Source organism: Podarcis vaucheri, assembly GCF_965113315.1.
Source record: "Podarcis vaucheri genome assembly, chromosome: 16".
NCBI classification, from domain to species: domain Eukaryota; kingdom Metazoa; phylum Chordata; class Lepidosauria; order Squamata; family Lacertidae; genus Podarcis; species Podarcis vaucheri.
Window position 1 is genome coordinate 24,051,164 of NC_138754.1, and position 18,670 is coordinate 24,069,833.

Sequence of the window (18,670 nt, forward strand, 5' to 3'; positions counted from 1 at the left end):
ATGTAACCGAGGTACCACTGTATATATCAAACGTCAAAGGCCAGGATAAAAAGTTGCCTCTTCAGTATTTGCAGTTAATCGTATCGTGAAGTTACGGGCAATCAATGCAGCTTCTTCGAAAGAGGGGGTATGTGAAATATAAATGTAACTCTACTACTGGCAAATGACCCTTCCAAGTTTGCCCTGAACAGAGTAAAACCCTCCCACCCCTTAAAAAAAGAAGACAATCTATGTCATGGGTAGACAAACTAAGGCCTGGGGGGCGGATCCGGCCCAATGGCATTCTAAATCCAGCCCACGGATGGTCCAGGAATCAGTGTGTTTTTACATGAGTAGAATGTGTCCTTTTATTTAAAATGCATCTCTGGGTTATTTGTGGGGCATAGGAATTTTCATTTTTTTCTCTTCAAAATATAGTCTGCCCCCCCTCCCCACGGTCTGAGGGACAGTGGACCGACCCCCTGCTGAAAAAAATTGCTGACCCCTGATTATGCATTGGAAACAGATTGTAAGCCCAGCACAAACACAAACACACCTGCCTCCCCGCCCCCATCCGTTGTGCAAACATACGCACACAAACGCACTACTCAGTTGCAGCTGGAGGCACCGTCATTGCCGACATAGGTCTAAAATGAAATATGCTCCTAGATTCACTTGTACAACTGAGGACTCTCAATTTCACATTAACCTCCGTGTGGGGCTGCCCTTGGAAAATTCTGGGAAACTTCCATGCGTTGCCAGCCATGATGCAGCAAGAATGCTGATGGGAGCCCGGGTGATCTTATTTTATCGCGCTGCTGGCTCTACGTGATTTGCGTGAGCTGCCAACTAGTTTCAAGGCTCAATCCAAGGTGCTCTTCTCCACCTTTAAAGCCACGGATGGCTTGAGACCTTTTCCCACATGCACTGAGCATCATTCGGGTCCCTGCTCCAAATACCTCACAGCCTCGGGAGGCAAGGCTGATTTTCTTTGACACCAATCCTAGGGAACACCTTGCTGGGAAAAAGGACCTCGCGGGTCAAATCAGGACATCTGCTGGCCCCACAGGCCAGAGGGGTTACCTACCGCATGTTCTCCCCAAGCGTACAGCCCTTAGTGGCATCAGCTTTATTATGAAGGCAGAGGTCTGTCTGTGTCGCAGCAGACTTATAGAACTGTAGAGTTAGAAGGGACAGAGAGGGTCATTTAATCTGTGGGACGGGGGTTATTGGTTTGGTTTGTTCTTGTTTTTATTACATACTTTGTGGTTTTATTCCATGTTTTTATGCTGCAAACCGCCCTGAGATCTTCCGATGAAGGCCGGTATAGAAATTTAATAAATAACAACAACAACAATGCAGGAATCACAGTTAAGGAATCACTTATGCTCTCCCTGCCCCCCAAATCCTTCAACCATTGTTGAACAGACAGTACAGAAGTAGGGGACGCGGGTGGCACTGTGCTCTAAACAACTGAGCCTCTTGGGCTTGCCAATCAGAAGGTCAGCGGTTTGAATCCCCGCGGTGGGGTGAGCTCCCGTTCCTCTGTCCCAACTCCTGCCAGCCTAGCAGTTCAAAAGCATGCCAGTGCAAGTAGATAAATAGGTACTGCTGTGGCGGGAAGGTAAACAGTGTTTCTGTGCGCTCTGGTTTCTATCATGGTGTTCCGTTGTGCCAGAAGCGGTTTAGTCATGCTGGCCACATGACCCGGAAACCTGTCTGTGGGCAAACACCATTGGCCTGAAAGCGAGATGAGCACCACAACCCCATAGTTGCCTTTGACTGGGCTTAACCATCCAGGGGTCTTTTACCTTTTTTTTAACCTTAATACAGAAGTTACCTGTCCTCACTACCTTCTACAATATAAGCCTAGAGATGAGAAGATGATCACTGTGAACTTTTGGGGCTTGCACTGGAAAGGCCTTTTGCAATCCCTCATTTGGTCAGCTCTCTCTCTCCCGGTCCTAAACACAGAACACTCTCAAGGCACATTGAGACTGTTACTATTGTGCAGGTAGGATTTAATCACCTGCCAGCCAATTCACGTTGGGCAAATTCAAGTGAATTTGTGGAGCTCTTGCGCAACTAGCCTGCTTCCCCAGAAGAACAGAATCCTGTGTAATAAGAAAAGTGACAATACAAATGCACTTTGAAGTCAGTGCACTTGTTTGACACAACGTCACCTCCTGCAAACAGCGTTCAGCAAACAAGATATCGGGAAGCGAATAAACTCGCTCTCACACAAACACACCCTTTTATTCCTCTTCCGGGCTGATTTCAATGGAAGTCGCTTGAAACCTGGAAACCACCCAAAGACCAATGCCTTTGGTTAACTGCTGTGCTGAATTATCCATAGGAACACAGGAAGCTCCCTTATACTGAGTCAGGTCATGGGGTCCACCTAGTGCAGCGTTCTCTACAAAAATTGACAGTGACTCTGCAGGGCTTCAGGCAGGAGACATTCCTAACTCTACCTGGAGTCGCCAGGGACCTTCTGCATGCAAAGCAGTTGTTCTACCCCTGAGCTACAGCCCTTCTCCAAAGTGTCCCAGAACCACAGGGAATGTGTAGGTTAGGAACACAGGATGCTGGTTGCTTAGTTTTTTTTAAGTGACAGAAAAAAGAAAGAAAAGTGAGGGGGGACTAAGATGTATATAAGAAATTCACACACACACACAAATGCAATATAATATACTCTTGCCTTTACTAAAGGTGTCATGGGTTTTGAAGTCGCTCGAACTCAGGACAAAAGGGATAAACGCGCTAAGAGGAAGGCACGCATGGCAAACCCTCACCATGATCAACTCCTGTCCGGAAACCTATGTCCCCACTGTGGAAGGATGTGTGGATCCAGAATTGGCCTCCAAAGTCACTTACGGGCTCACTTTTAAAACCATGTTTATGGATGACAATCTTACTTGGCTACAAGTGATCGCCAAAGAAGAAGAAGAAAAGATATTCCTATACATTCTTATATAAACTGATATAGTGTTATTATCCTAATACTTATGCAAATGTTAATAGCCTACTATAGTCCGTATAAACTAATTCCAAATGTTATCATTCTTATCCAAACAACGTTTGTGCCTGTAAGCAGTCCATTCATAAGTTGCAAGTGATGTCATATTGTCAATCCATTGATTAAAGGATGTCATATCTTTATTCTTCCAGTTCATCAAATAACAATCTCAGGATGCTGAGGAACACAGGATGGTGCCATATTGTGAGTCAAGCCATTGGTCCATCTAGCTCAGTATTGTCGACCCTGACTGGCAGCGACTATGCAGGATTTCAGGCAGGGAGTCTTTCCCAGCCCCACCTGGGATTGAACCTGGGACCTTCTGGATGCAAGGCAGATGCTCTACCACTGAGCTACAAGCCTTCCTCGTAGAACGAGTATAAATACATTTCTGATGAACAGTGATCTATTGATTGTTAAGAAAGCTAACCAATTTCAGACCTAAACGCTGGAATTAGGTAGCTAAGAAAGCTCACCAATTTCTGCATTTCAGCCTCCGAAGTAGTAATAAACTGTAAGGTAATCTCTGATGTATTTGCCAGCTCAAAACTGTCCCCTATTACGGTTTCTTGTAGAGCTTTCCAGCTCGCTTTTAACTCAAGGCTTGCAAAAGCACTCTCTGTCAAGAGTGTTAAGGTCAGGAAATCAGCTGGGACCAGCATTGGCACTTCCACAGGGTAAGAATTCGGAACGGAAAAATCACAGGAAGAGAAGAAATTCTTCAAAACACCATTACACAAATCCGAACTGAGCACCCTCACCCGCGTACAGAACTTGTCACTTTGTGGCAAATATGATACCACTGAGCTGGAAGAGACTTAGAAGGACAGCTAAATGGATGTGGATCTTTGAGGGGGGAGACCTCTGTCCTGGGGAAAGCCTGAAATTATTTGCTTTTAAAAGGCAATAAACAGGAGGCAGAACTCTGACAGCTCAAATGATTGTGCCTTCCAGATTTATTCAGCCTTCTGTTCCTTTCCTTTCGGGTCAAGGGATTTTTCCCTTTGGGGCAACCCTTCCAAGGACCATGTGTCACTGGTGGGTGGGGCCAGAGGCAAAGTGGGTGGAGCAACAAATGTAAATTCCAGCTTTGTGCAACAGCCGAGTTTCTACACACACTTGCACACTCCTCCATCCACACAAACAAGAGGCACAATCAGAGCTCAATGTCATCCCAGCTAGGAAAAAACACACTCAAGGAAGCTGTGTAGCAGGGTCTAGGAGGGGTATAGCCTCAGAGGGGTATAGCCTAGGCAGAATTCCCAGGGCCAGAAAGAGAACTGAAGGGCCACATTCGGCCCCCATCCCTGCTTTATTTATACTGCAGGAAAATAATGGCATTCTCTTTCATCTTTCCATATAAAGTGGCCATAATGGATATAATTTTAACAACTGTGTCATTTCCTTGAGTTTTAAGCCTGCTATTCACCAGGACCGCCACAGAAGGGGTTGAGACGTGATTCCATTTTCAAAGTGAGCTTTTGGGTAGAGTGCTTTGGTTGGGAAAGCACAGCCTCTAAACACAGATTTCTTAAAATTGTGGTATTAGGTGGCGTACTTTACAAGGCTGCTTATATCCTGTCTTGTTATTTATCATGTTATGTTTTGGGCTCTTGTTTTGGTGAGAAAAGCAGTGTACTTTTTATGCTAGTAAGGAAGTCTAAATTATCCCACGGACAAGGGAAGATACTTCTATGATTCAAGCTGCGTTCCTGGACATACGTGGGAATTTGGTACCACTAAATTCAAAGGGGGCTTACTTCCTAATAGGCCTGCATAATATCGTACGGTCAGGGTCACTGTCATCTTGACTAAACAACCTACAAAAGGATATAAGAGCCTGCTGGATCAGGCCAAAGGCATCCTCTTTTCTCAGTGGCCAACCATATCCCAATGGGAAGTCTGGTAACACAACCTGACCACAAGAACCCTCTCCCCTCCCGCAGTTTCCAGCAACTGGTATTCAGAAGCAGTACTGCCTCCAACCGCGGAGGCAGAGCATAGTCATCACAGCCTTTTCTTCCAAAAACTCATCGAATCCTCTTTTAAAGCCATCCAAGTCAGTGGCTGTCACTGCCACCTGTGGGAGCAAGTTCCATAGTTTCAACTCTGCGCTGCGTGAACAAGTCTTTTATCTGAATCTTCCAACATTCAGGTTCATTGGATGTCTGCGAATTATAGTGTTACGTGAGAGGGAGAAACACTGTTCTCTATCCATTCTCTCCGTGCCCTGGATCATCTTGTGAACTTCTATCATGTCACCTTATCGCTAATGCTGCTGCTGCTGCCGCTACCTCGTCCTGCTTGGGAACGAAGCTCCCCTGCTGGCTGTTCCTTCCCACAAGAAGTGGTGTAAGCAGCAACAGCACCTCCACGCAGCAGCCAGCGCAGGCGGCTCTGACCTTCAATGTGCTGCTGCATACAGGCCCCTGCGTATCAAAAAAGCCACCTCAAACTGCGCCTACAATGCTCTGGGCCAGCATCAAAGAAGAAGCTTGAAGTCTCCCCAGAGTGCTTCTGAAATGAAGAGCCTGGTAACAAACTCCCTCTGCTGGTCTGCAACCTGCAGACAAAAGCTGCTCCGGTAGGAAGCTGCTGGAGTGGAATTCAGAAGCAAGATCTTGAAACTGGCATTTGGCCTCCCAAGACCCGACGAATCTCCAGCGTGCGGCAGAAAGCAATTTGGGAAGAGCACCTGCCTTGCATGCAGAAGGCCCCGGGTTCAATTCCCAGCATCTCCATTTATGGCTGAGAGAGACTCTGGGGAGCCGCTGCCAGTCAGTGCAGACAGAACTGAGCTAGATGGAACAATAGTCTGTCTTGGTATATGATAACTTCCAATGACAGGAGAAGCAGGGGTAGAGCATCTGCTTTGCCTGCAGAAGATCCCTGATTCAATCCCTGGCATCTCCAGGCAGAGCTGGGAGAGATCCCCGGCTGAAACCCTGGAGAGCCACTGCCAGTCAGTGCAGATAAAACTGCATTAGATGGATCAATGGTCTGACTCTGAATAAAGCAGCTTTCTATGTTCGCTTTACAGCTTCAGTTACACCACCGATCTTGTTATTCCTATTCATCACCAACGGATGCAAGTCAGGAGTGGGTCGCGCCCACACCGATTGGACCTTGTACTCCTCTGATTAGATTCCGTATTCATTTGTGTGCTACACGGTGCAGAAGTGTGTCTAGCATCTTTATTATACAGTTTTTGGTGAATGCTAAAGACACGTTGCTTCACCTTGGCTTTTGGCACTTGGGGTATACATATTTAAGACCCTGTTAGTTCTATTTTAATCACCTTCCTTCTGGCGACTGTAAGTTGTTCTAAGCCATTTCTAATACTGGCTTTTATGTTGTTGTCACCCACCCTAGGACCTTAGGGTGAAGGGTGGGTGATAAATTATAACAACCACAGTAATAATTGACACACCTACAGTTATCTCTCACTAACACCATCAACCCCCAAGATCACGATCAATCCTGCAAAGAGGAAGACAGAAGGATGGAGAAAGCGCTTGGCCCTTGAATGTCCATAAATCAAAACCCACCAGGGGGAAAAAAAGAATCTAAAACGTTATCTAGTCCAACCCCCCCAACAGAGGCAGGCACTCTGCTGACTGTTCAGCCCCTGGTTAAACACATGAAATGAAGGAGAAGCCACTATCTTTTAAAGCAGTCTCTTCCATTGTCAAACAGCTCATACCATCAGGAAAATTGTGCATAAATATACTTGGGAGCACTCTTTATTCTCCTAATTATTCCAGGGAGAAATGTTCCACTTCTAAATGAGCCATTAACCTTCTGGTTTTCTGCTGAAAATCATTAATGGCCAATTTGCAGACCTTCGTTCTTATACCCTGAACCATCTTTAACCTATTTCACTTCTTCCAAATACTGTACGTGCTTGAAGCCTAAGAAAGAGGCGGAATCAGGAGTGGGGAAGATGCAGGTAGAGAACAGGTAACCAACACTGCTAGCTCTCTCTCCTGAAAAATCACCCATTCCAGAATAGCTTTTCCTTTTTTAAAAAATGAGAGGGTCATCAGGGTTCCATTATGCACATTTCATCAACGGAGTATTGGGGCAACTCCCGTACGAGAACGGTTGACAGTGTTTGGTGCTTTTCAGTTTACAGAAAAGGTGAGTTAAAGGGGAGGGGAACAAGGCAGAGGTATATAAAATTATGCATGAAGAAAGTGGCTAGAGGAAAGTTTTTTCTCCCTCTCTCCAGCACTAGCACTCGGGGATATCCAGGGAACCTGAATGTTGGAAGATTCAGAACAGACAAAAGAAATTATTCTTCACACAGCACATAATTAAATTATGGCATTCTCTTCTACAGGAGACAGATGTTACCACCATCTTGGATTGCTATGGCAGAGGATGAGACAGGGCAGATGCAAGCCCCACGCTAAATCTCAGTTGCTGCTGGGAATCACAAGTTGCTGTTTCACTTGGCTCCTGCTTGCAAGTGGTGGTTGGCCACTGCAAGAAAAGGACGCCACACTAGATGGCCCTTTGCCCTGATCAAGCAGGGCTCTTAAAACAGGACCACAGAACAGTAGAGTCAGAAGGGACCCCAAGCGTAATCTAGTCCAACCCCCGGAAACACAGGAATCACAGCGAAAGAATCCTTGGCAGAGTCTTTTAGACAACATTCCAACGGCACAGAGTTGACCACCTCCCGAGGGAGTCCATTCCACTGTCAAACAGCTCTCACCGTCAGGAAGTTCTTACTAATGTTCAGCCAGAATCTCCTTTCTTGAGATTTGAATCCATTGGTTCGGTTCCTATCCTTTGGAGCAGAACTCCATCTTCAGATATTTGAAGATGACTATCATATCATCTCTCAGTCTTCTCTTCTCCAGGCTAAACAGACCCAGCTCCCTCAACCATTCCTTATAAGACTTGTTTTCCAGGCCCTTGATTGTCTTGGTCCCCCTCCTCTGCACACGTTCCGGCTTTTCAACATCCTTCTTAAACTTAGGTTCCAAGATAAAACTAATAAAGCATTTTGGGAGGTGCACAAGGCACCACAGATGCACAACACCCCTCTAGGCAACATTCTAACCACAAGTACCCCAAACTTCAACAAAACACACAGCCACCTCCATTACCTCGCAGTTGAACTCCATCTCAGCATCCATGGTGATAATCCGCACTGTGAAGGTCTTGGGCTGCTTTCTCTTCAGTGAGCTGAAACTCATGCGCGATGCAATGGCACCAGCCATGACGAAAGCCCTGGGGAGCCACCCCAGCTCCCAAAGGGTGCAATCGTTCCCTCCTAACTTCAGGGAAACGTTCCCAATAATGGGAGGACTGCTTGAGGGGGAGACGGACCCCTCTACTCAGATGCAAGATGCAAACACTGAGGGGTCAAATGAGAGAAACCTCAGAGAACGACTTCACCCTTCCTGGCTTTTCTGGGGTGTTGTAGGGCGAGAGGAAAAAGCTAAGGGGTCATCTAACAAGTCTCTAGAACTTGTCTGTGCCCCTCAGTGCTTATCTCCTCTGTCAAAGGAAAGTGTATAGAGGTGTTAAAGGATAAATAGAAATAAGGACACCTCTCCTTTCAAAATGGCAGGGGAAGAGGAAATGTAAAGAAATGTTTGGGGGATAAACCACCCACACAGCTGCCGGGCCACTCTTGCTATGAACCAACAGCTGTGTTCAGCCTTCAAAAATGGGGAGATGTCCCCAGCGACCAAAAGAGGTGATTTGGGGATAGTGGATGGGCAAGAGCTGAGCCTTGGCTGGGCTTAGTAAGGTTTTGCACTGTTGCAAAAGCGGGCAGGTAAGGTTTTGCAATGTTCTTTTGAGAGAGAAGAGTCTGTAAAGACACGAGTTTCCTCAAATTCCGACCAAGGGCGGGACGGGAGGATGGAGTTTTCTGTCTCAAGGCATCCTTTTGAAGAAGAAATGTGAGTGGTTTCGGTGGGGAGTTTTTAAGGGGATCCCAACTCCACAAAGCAGATGTCGCTGCGGGCAATTTGGAGGGAGGGCAGAGGGGAAACGCTGCCGGAAAGTCAAGGAGGAGGATAATGGCAATGATAATACACAACCCCAGAAACTCAGTATAAAGAGGAGGGGTATAATTTGGGGGCATGAAAGGGGTGAAGTGAAATTGGGGGGGGGGGCTTCTAAGTGAGAAATGGTGGGAGAGTTGCAAAGGGGGGGTGACCCAAAAATTCAATATGGGAATGGGGGTGGGGGGACAACTTAGAATTCCTACTGTGAAACGGGGAGGGGTATTTAGGGGGCCTACTTGGGGGCTGGGGGAGGGGGCGCCAAGGGCTGGGGGAGGGTCTCCCGCCCAGGAATGGGGGGAGGATGCTCCTACGAGGGCAGTTTTGGGGCGGGGAGGGGCGGCCTTCTTCTTTCGGACCCACCAAAGTGTCCGGGGGGTGTAGAATCTCCCTGGGGCGCTTCTCTTACTCCCCACCCCCCTCCCTGACTGGGAAACTGCCCCTCACCTCAGCCATCACAGCCTAACCTGCCACTCCTCGCCACTCTCTTCCCATTGGCTGAGAGGTCCTCCCCGGAGGCGGGACGTCGGGCCTCTCCCACCTCCCCTATCCACCCCTGACGCCTAGGGATCTGTGAGGGAATGCGAGAGCTATACTTCCGGTTTCAATGCGAACGGCAGCCATTTGCGGGGGGAGGAAACGAGCGGGGATAAAGCGGCAGGAACCGCTTTGTATCCCCCCCACCCCGAATTTATGTAGCTCTTTCATAGGTGGCCATGTACTGCGGTTCCCCACGCAATGATTTCTTAGCATGTTTGCCGCTTTCTCACCCACCTCAGCACTTTCGGTAGGGGACCGGAAGTTTCTGTATAGCTTCGTTAGGCTTGTGCCCACCTTTAAGCACCTATGTTAGGAAGTGGGTGGGGGCTCTACGTCTTCCGCTCTCATGGATTGGTCGAGCGGCGCTGCCGCTCAGCCCGACATACACCCTCTTCCCCACCTACCCGCTCCCCGCTTAGACCATAGAAGCTCCGAAGAGAGAGTGACCGACTCCCGCCTCGGCTTTGTGCTTGGAAAGGCGGACAGGCAGGAAAAGAGGCGGGACCGGGAATGGGGTGGCCTTGGGCGCCCCCTAGCGAAAGACAGAAAGAAATGGAGAAAGTAGAATTCTGAGCAGAAAAGTTTTTATCCTCTCAGAACATCTAGAACTGGTGGACAGGGCCAGATTTAGATGAAGAGAGGCTCTAGGCTACTCCACTTGCGAGGAACCTCCCCAGACTCCACCCTCACGACTAGAAGAAAATGGAACCGTGTTATAAACAAAATTGAGTGACGCCAAGGATGTTGACGGGTACCGTATTTTTCGCTCTATAACACGCACCTGACCATAACACGCACATCGTTTTTAGAGGAGGAAAACAAGGGAAAAAACATTCTGAATGAAACAGTGGATGTATCATTCTTGTGCTTCATGCTGTGGCCACAGACATGTGCTCTGATGGTGAATTTGGGGTGACCCAATGCAAAAATCCTGAGAACCCACGTGGATCCATGCTTTTTAACCACGTTTTTGCACTATTGCAGCCCCAGGCAACAGTGGGTGCGTGATTTGGGGGGGGGCAGGCTGTAGTCATGGACATGCTATGTGCTCTGATGGTGAATTTGGGGTGACCCAATGCAAAGATCCTGAGGATCCATGTGGATCCATGCTTTGTAACCACATTTTAAGTGGGGAGGGAAGGAAAAACACAGAAGGGACAAGGAGCACGAGAGGGGTGTGCAGAGAAGCAGCTGGCTAAGAATGCAGGAGAGGGCTATAACGGGAGGGAGAAAAGGAAGGCAAAAGTTTCCCCCCACCCAAGCACCCAAGCCAGCCAGCTCGCGCGCTCTCTAACTCTCTCTCTCTCCCACCTGCATGTTTTCAGCAGCACCGGAGCACAGAGAGGAAGGAACGACACTCTGCTTTCCCCTCTGCTTGCCTGGAGGGGAGGGGCTTTCCCTGCTCTTTGTTCTGTTTGAGCAAACACAGCAACGAAACAGAAAAGGGTGGGCAGTAAAACCCTGAGGCAGAATGCAGGAAAGCAGCAGCTTCCTCTTTTCAGGTTTCCCTTCTCCATGACTGCGCGTTTTGATTTTTGCCTGATTTTTCGGCTCCAGGGACCACACATTCGCTCAATAACACGCACAGACATTTCCCCTTCCTTTTTAGGAGAAAAAATATGCGTGTTATAGAGAGAAAAATACAGTATTTAAAATTCTGCCAATCGGAAGGTCGGCGGTTCGAATCCCCGCGACGGGGTGAGCTCCCGTTGTTCACTGCCAGCCTAGCAGTTAGAAAGCACGGGGGGGGGGGGGGAATCAAGAATTGACCCAACGAAAAATTTCAAAAGGACTGGAGCAAATTTATTTATTACTTAAAAGAATGAAAACGTTTGTAGCAGTAACGTGAAATGTTTAGTAATGTGAAATTAAGATGCTGATTTATAAATGAGAGTGTGATTTCTTAAAGTCAGTATATGATAAAGAAGCGATTAGGGAAATGCGATAGATATGTTAATGTTATAGGGATGTCAGAAAGAGGGAGGGAAGGAAGTCAATGCTCCTTTTGAGCAAATAATATAAGCTGTGAATATGTGTATTGAACTGAAATGAAATATGGAAAACTCAGTAAAAATTATGATTAAAAAAAGAAAGCACGTCAAAGTGCAAGTAGATAAATAGGTACCGCTCTGGTGGGAGAGGGGAGACTGCCCGCTGGGGAGCACGCAGGCTGGCGAGGCCCCCTAGATTTAGAGGCCCTAGGCTTTAGCCTACTTAGCCTGTACATAAATCCGGCACTGCTTGTGGATATCTATTAAGCTGAATGTCAGGAAGCTGAAGGGTCAGGACAGCTAAAAGAAAGGACTTTTCTTTAACTATGGAACTCCCTTCCACAAGGAGACAGTGATGGCCACCAACCATGATGGCTTTAAAAGAGAAATAGACAAATCAATGTAAAGTTATAGCTCCATTCTTACAGATGAGTGTCTGATGTATCGTGTTTATCATATTCTATATTTTGTTGTAAGCCACCCAGTCAGATGGGTGGGGTATGTAATAAATTATTATCATTATGTTGAACTTCACCAAGAAGTGAAAAGTGGTCGGCTCCTCTTTTGAGACATCTTTGTCCAGGATTCCCAGAATTCGATCTCCCTTCAATCTCTTCAAGAAGAGCCTGCCGGATCAGGCCAAGGGCCAGCATCCTGTTCTCACAATGGCTGACCAGATAATACCCCCACGGGAAACCTGAAAGCAGGACCTAAGCACAAGAGCAGCACTCTCTCAACCTCTTCCCAGCAAATGGTCTTCAGAAGTACAATGCCTCCAGCAGTGGAGGTGGAACATAACCTTTGGGGGCCAGCTGTGCCCCATAAATGTGCCCGGTCACCTTTTAAAGCTGTCCAGGTTGATAGCCGGGACGCGGGTGGCACTGTGGGTTAAACCACAGAGCCTAGGACTTGTCGATCAGAAGGTCGGCGGTTCGAATCCCCATGACGGGTAGAGCTCCCGTTGCTCGGTCCCTGCTCCTGCCCACCTAGCAGTTTGAAAGCACATCAAAGTGCAAGTAGATAAATAGGTACCACTCCGGTGGGAAGGTAAACGGCATTTCCGTGCGCTGCTCTGGTTCGCCAGAAGCGGCTTAGTCATGCTGGCCACATGACCAGCTGTACGCCGGCTCCCTCGGCCAATAAAGCAAGATGAGCACCGCAACCCCAGAGTCGGCCACGACTGGACCTAATGGTCAGGGGTTCCTTTAGGTTGATAGCTATCACTTCATCTCAAGTGGTCCTGAGTTCCATAGTTTTAACTACACAATATGTGGAGAATTCCTTTCTTTTGCCTGTCCCAAATATTAATCTGAATGTTGCCAGAAGCGATTCACACTGCAGTACAGTGGTACCTGTGGTTAAGAACTTAATTTGTTCTGGAGGTCTGTTCTTAACCTGAAACTGTTCTTAACCTGAAGCACCACTTTAGCTAATGGAGCCTCCCGCTGCTGCTGCTGCTGCTGCTGCTGCGCAGTTTCTGTTCTCATCCTGAAGCAAAGTTCTTAACCTGAGGTACTATTTCTGGGTTAGTGGAGTCTGTAACCGGAAGCATCTGTAACCCATGGGCACTGGGCTGACAACTCCTGACATACATTTATATAAGGGATGTTTAGTATTTAAAGGAAACAGATGAAGGGAAAGCTGACATTTTAGTTTCTTATTCATACCTGATAACCTCCCAAAGTTATTGTAACCCGAGGTACCACTGTATTCTTTACATTCAGGGAGCGCCAAAGCAATGACTTGTGGTGTACAAACAGAGCCTCTGTCAGTATCATCACACCATCCAGGTGTGATCTGGCTCCCTTGTTTGAGCTGTCACAAATTGGTCCTATGATACCTGGACTGGGGAAATGTTTGCACCTGTGGCACATCCTATGTGGCATCAGTGTGGTGGCCTTGACTGTAGGCTGCTTGAACTTGAAAGCACCTCTGAGCATGTACAGAGGGCCATATGTTATTTAGCAAACCAAACCACCAGTGCTTCAGGAGTTTGGAGGAGTCCAGCTAAGGGCATCTGGTTTTCAGTAATTCCTGAGACCTGCTAACACCTCTTTTTTTACAATTTAACCAAGTGGGCTCAGTGTGGCTGAAACAGGACTAATTATGGTAGTATCATGGGCTGGAGGTTCTTCCCTCTTGACTTAACCATTTCTTACCTCCAAGCTTATTAACATCAGGCACCCAAGCATGGGGAATTTTGCATGAGTTTCAGAGGGTTGAACCTGTGAGGTTCTTTTCAGGCGATTCGCAATCAGTTCTCCATGGCTGGTGCAAGGCGATTGATCCAATTATTTCAATGACTTGCCTACAGCTCCTCCATCGATCACCTGCAATGGGAACGCTTTATTAAAACCCGGCCAGCGTGCTGTTCCAAAGAGATCTGTTTCCCTTAAAGCACATGCTAAGCCTCCCAAGTGGACGCTGTATCTTCCCGATTGTCACTATGGGTCATTTACAGAGTCAAAGGTATTAAAGGCTTTCATAATTCACTTCCCCAAGCTGGCCAGCACAGCATTGAAGGTGCCGACCGAAGCCTTGTCTGCGAGCCATTTGTGACATCCTAGGCAGTGATTAACTTCCCGGCAGAGAGATGCCGTCATGTGCCATATACGCCGCAAGCCCGGGTCTTAAATTATACGCAGTAATGTTGCCCCAGGTTAAATCTGGGAGCCAGTGTGGTGTAGTGCTTAGGGTGTCAGACTAAGACCTGAGAGACCAGGGTTCGAATCCCCTCTTGGCCATGAAGCTCACTGGGGTAACCTGGGGCCATTTGCTGCCTCTCTCAGCCCAATCTACCTTGCATGACTGTTGTGGGGATAATAAATAAATAATAATAATAATAATTTTTATTTATACCCCGCCCTCCCCAGCCAAGACCGGGCTCAGGGCGGCTAAATACCAATAATAAAAACAAGTTGATTAAGATACAATTTAAAAAACAAGATTAAAATACAACATTAAACCATTAGGATGCAGCCTCTTCACAGGAGGAGAAAGGAAAAAGAAAGAGGGGGAGGGAATCAAACTGATTCTAAGCCAAAGGCCAGGTGAAACAACTCTGTCTTACAGGCCCTGCAGAAAGAAATCAGATCCCGCAGGGCCCTGGTCTCATGAGACAGAGCGTTCCACCAGGCCGGAGCCAGTGTTGAGAAGGCCCTGGCTCTGGTTGAGGCTAATCTGACTTCCTTAGGGCCCAGGACCTCTAGGGTGTTGCTGTTTATGGACCTTGAGGCTCTCCGTGGGGCATACCAAGAGAGGCGGTCCCATAGGTCCGCATCAATCACCTTGAACCAGCCATGGAGAACTGATTGCGATGACCATGTACGTCACCCTGAGCTCCTTGGAGAAAGAGGTAAGATACAAATGCAATGAAATCAATCAGTTCTCAGCATCTCCAAGTAGGTTTGGGAATATCCCTGCCTGTAACCATGGAGAGCTGCTGCCAGTCTGTGTAGGTAATACTGAGCTAGATGGACCAATAGGTCTGACTCAGTGGAAGGCCGCTCCCTGTGTTTTTAATGTAATTAAACATTTGCTGCTCAATTACTTAGAGGCACCTTTTAAAATCAATTCATCTTCTCCATTAAGTGTTGTAGCCCTGCTATGATGCCCCATACCAAAGAAGGCTGAGGGCTTTTTTAAATAAAAAAAATAAAGAAAATTGTTCCTTTTTTATTTATTCACTTGCTTATGTTTCCAGACTTTGTCTTCTCCGCCGGATCACAAGTCTCTGTTCCTGGCTCTCGTCCAAATATAATATATAAAGCGTTATTACCGAGCAAGCTCCGTCTGGACCGAAACAATTCGATTTTTGCAGAGAGAAAAAAATGACTTTGGACTTTGTGCATGAGAACCAGAAGCACGTATGGGTCTCAGGACATCAACGTTTGATTGTTAGCCAAGGGGAAAGCTTTAATATGGGGGTAAAGGGACCCCTGACCGTTAGGTCCAGTTGTGACCGACTCTGGGGTTGCGGCGCTCATCTCGCTTTATTGGCTGAGGGAGCCGGTGTACAGCTTCCGGGTCATGTGGCCAGCATGACTAAGCTGCTTCTGGCAAACCAGAGCAGCGCACCAAAACGCCGTTTACCTTCCCGCCAGAGCAGTACCTATTTATCTACTTGCACTTTGACGTGCTTTGAACTGCTAGGTTGGCAGGAGCAGGGACCGATCAATGGGAGCTCACCCCGTCGCAGGGATTTGAACCGCTGACCTTCTGATCAGCAAGTCCTAGTCTCTGTGGTTTAATATGGGGGTGCAGAGCCTTTTTTCAGCCGGTGGTCGCATTCTGTTGTGGACAATATTCTGGGGGGCACATGCCAGTGGTGGGCGGGGCCAGGAGCAACAGTGGGCAGAGCAATCGATGTTGACTTTGCCTTTGGTACAGTGGGCTAGTTTCTGTACACACAACACTCTCTATCCTTCATCCAGGCAAGCCAGAGGCACAATCAGAGTTCAAGGACAGCGTCCAATGAAGCAGAAGATCCAAGCAGGGTGCAGGAGGGGATGTCACAAGGCCAGACAGAGAGGCTTGGTGCATAGCTGTCAACGTTTTCATTTTTTTAAGGGAAATTCCCTTATTCCAAACAGGATTCCTCGCAAGAAAAGGGAAAAGTTTACAGCTATGGCTTGGCGGGTCATGTGCGCCTGGGTCTGATGGTCCCCACTTCTGGTTTTTGGGAGAAAGCAGGATCAGTGAGGGGTGTGGCCTGAGGGGCGTTCAAAGGGCCAAATAAAGAGGGCTAGAGGGCCACATTTGGTCCCTGCACGTTAGGTCCAGATCCTCAAAGTGTCCCTATTTTCCAGGAACAGTCCCGGATTTACAGAATCTGTCCTAGTTTCTGATTTGATCCCAGAATGACCTGCTTTGCCTCACGACGTCCCTATTTTCATCTGAGAAAAGTTGGCAGGTACGGAGTTATGGAACTCCCGAGCCAAGGAAATAAGTAACCAAAGGAAGCCCTGTTACAGATAGGTAGCCGTATTGGTCTGCCATAGTCAAAATAAAAAAATTCCTTCCAGTAGCACCTTAAAGACCAACTAAGTTAGTTCTTGGTATGAGCTTTCGTGTGCATGCACACTTCTTCAGATACACTGAAACAGAAGTTGCCAGATCCTTCTATATAGTGAGAAGGTGGGGAGGGGTATTACTCAGAAGGGTGTCGTTAAGAGTCGTTAAGAGTCGTCAACAGGCTCATCTCAGCTATCTGCCAATCTCCCATTCCCACCACCCTTCTGAGTAATACCCCTCCCCACCTTCTCACTATATAGAAGGATCTGGCAACTTCTGTTTCATGCACACGAAAGCTCATACCAAGAACTAACTTAGTTGGTCTTTAAGGTGCTACTGGAAGGCTTTTTTTTATTTTGACAAAGGAAGCCCTGTATAGGGAAGGTGGGTTTTTTTAAAAAATGTCAAATGTTTTATTGTTTTTTAATGTATGTTGAAAGCTACCTAGAGTGGCTGGGGCAACCCAGTCAGATGGACAGAGTACAAATAATAAAACTGATGTTGTTGTTGTTGTTAGTGCTTTTTTCTGAAAAAAATGTTTAGGGGTACTCTCCTTTTCCTACTCATATTGAAATACTGCCCCTCAAAAAGGTCAAACTTAGATTCACAAAATGTTTAGGGGTATGTGTTCCCCTGCGTACCCCCCATAATGATTATTATTATTATTATGGAATAGGGTGTCCCTGTTTTCATCGGATAAATGTTGGAGGGTATGTAGGTCTCCCACCCCGGTTTAGTTGATTTTATTAACTGAAAGGGGCCACATGGGGAGGCCTAGTGGCCCTAGCTAGTTTCACATCCCAGAGTTTCCCCACCACTGGGATACAGGGTGGCAGCTTCAGACTAGCAGAGTTTAGTTTCAAGTGGGAGCTCAGATTCTCCAGAGGCACCTGAGGGCTTTGAAGGGGCACTGATCTCTTCAGAATCAGGCTCTTCCCTGAGACGCCCATTGTGTTTCTTTTGCCAATCCCTCAATGTGGGTCACCTTCCTTAAGAATAGAGATAATTCACTTTCTTCAGGAGCTTTGCCAAGAGCAATTGAAATTCTCCTTTCCCTGAGAATAGAAAAAGAATTAAGCCCAAGAGTGGATTTGTCAATGTCAGACTTTATTTTCTGCACCCAGACATCCTTTCGCTCCCGTTTAAATTGAAATGCAATTGCTGGACCTGACTCCTTTTTCTGTTTTCCTTCTCCTGTCTCCAGCTCAATGACTGCGTGTCCTGATTTTCGTGTTTTGTCTTGAACATTTCAATCCGCAGGAAGCCAGAAAATGTATTTATTGGTGGCTCTTTAATAAATACATATTTAAGTTGCTAGTCATTTTTAAAGGATTCAAATGGGACGATTTACAAATATGTATATAAATCTTAGGAAACATGTATACAAATCTTGGGATAAGCCTTGATTAAAAATTCATTTCCAGAGGATTATTGGAATTGGGTTGTTTATTTGGGATTGCTGTATTATGTTTTGAATTAGATTACCAGTAAGCTACACTCGGGGGCCTTTGCTATGCATTTCTGTTATAATTATTGAATTGCCATCTTTGCTTGCCTCCTGATTTGCCGGTATTTTGCTGGAGGTATCCAGTCTCACACTGGACCTTTAGGCTTGCAAAAGTAAGGTGGATCAAAAGGCTCTGTCACCCTCAAGCAGCAAATCCTCTTCTTTTCAGATAAATTTATTGACTTTAACAAGGCAGACAAAAAGAAAATCAATTACACTGGCACAGCACAGTGCAATACACTGCAAACTCTGCAACACCCTTCCACACAATGCTCACGAAGCAGAAAATAGTGGCAAGTTTTAAACTAGAGCTTGCCGATCAGAAGGTCGGTTGTTCAAACCCCCGCGACGGGGTGAGCTCCCATTGCTCTGTCCCAGCTCCTGCCAATCTAGCAGTTCGAAAGCACGTCAAAGTGCAAGTAGATAAATAGGTACCGCTCCAGCGGGAAGGTAAACGGTGTTTCCATGTGCTGCTCTGGTTCGCCAGAAGCATCTTAGTCATGCTGGCCACATGACCCGGAAGCTGTAAGCCGGCTCCCTCGGCCAGTAAAGCGAGATGAGTGCCGCAACCACAAAGTCGTCCGCGGCTGGACCT

General features: G+C 47.0%; 1 protein-coding gene across 4 annotated transcripts in view; it reads right to left on the reverse strand.

Moving 5' to 3' along the window:
* Positions 1-9,497, reverse strand: part of NF2 (NF2, moesin-ezrin-radixin like (MERLIN) tumor suppressor) — a 94,564-nt gene extending 85,067 nt beyond the window's left edge. For 3 of the 4 annotated variants that reach the window (XM_082203225.1, XM_082203227.1, XM_082203226.1), the window contains exon 1: positions 8,116-8,586. In XM_082203225.1, coding sequence (XP_082059351.1) covers positions 8,116-8,229 — 114 coding nt within the window. In that variant the 5' untranslated portion in view covers positions 8,230-8,586. Of the gene's footprint in view, positions 1-8,115; positions 8,587-9,471 lie in introns of those variants that run through there. The other variant, XM_082203224.1, reaches the window with a different exon arrangement.
* Between the last annotated feature and the right edge of the window lie 9,173 nt (positions 9,498-18,670).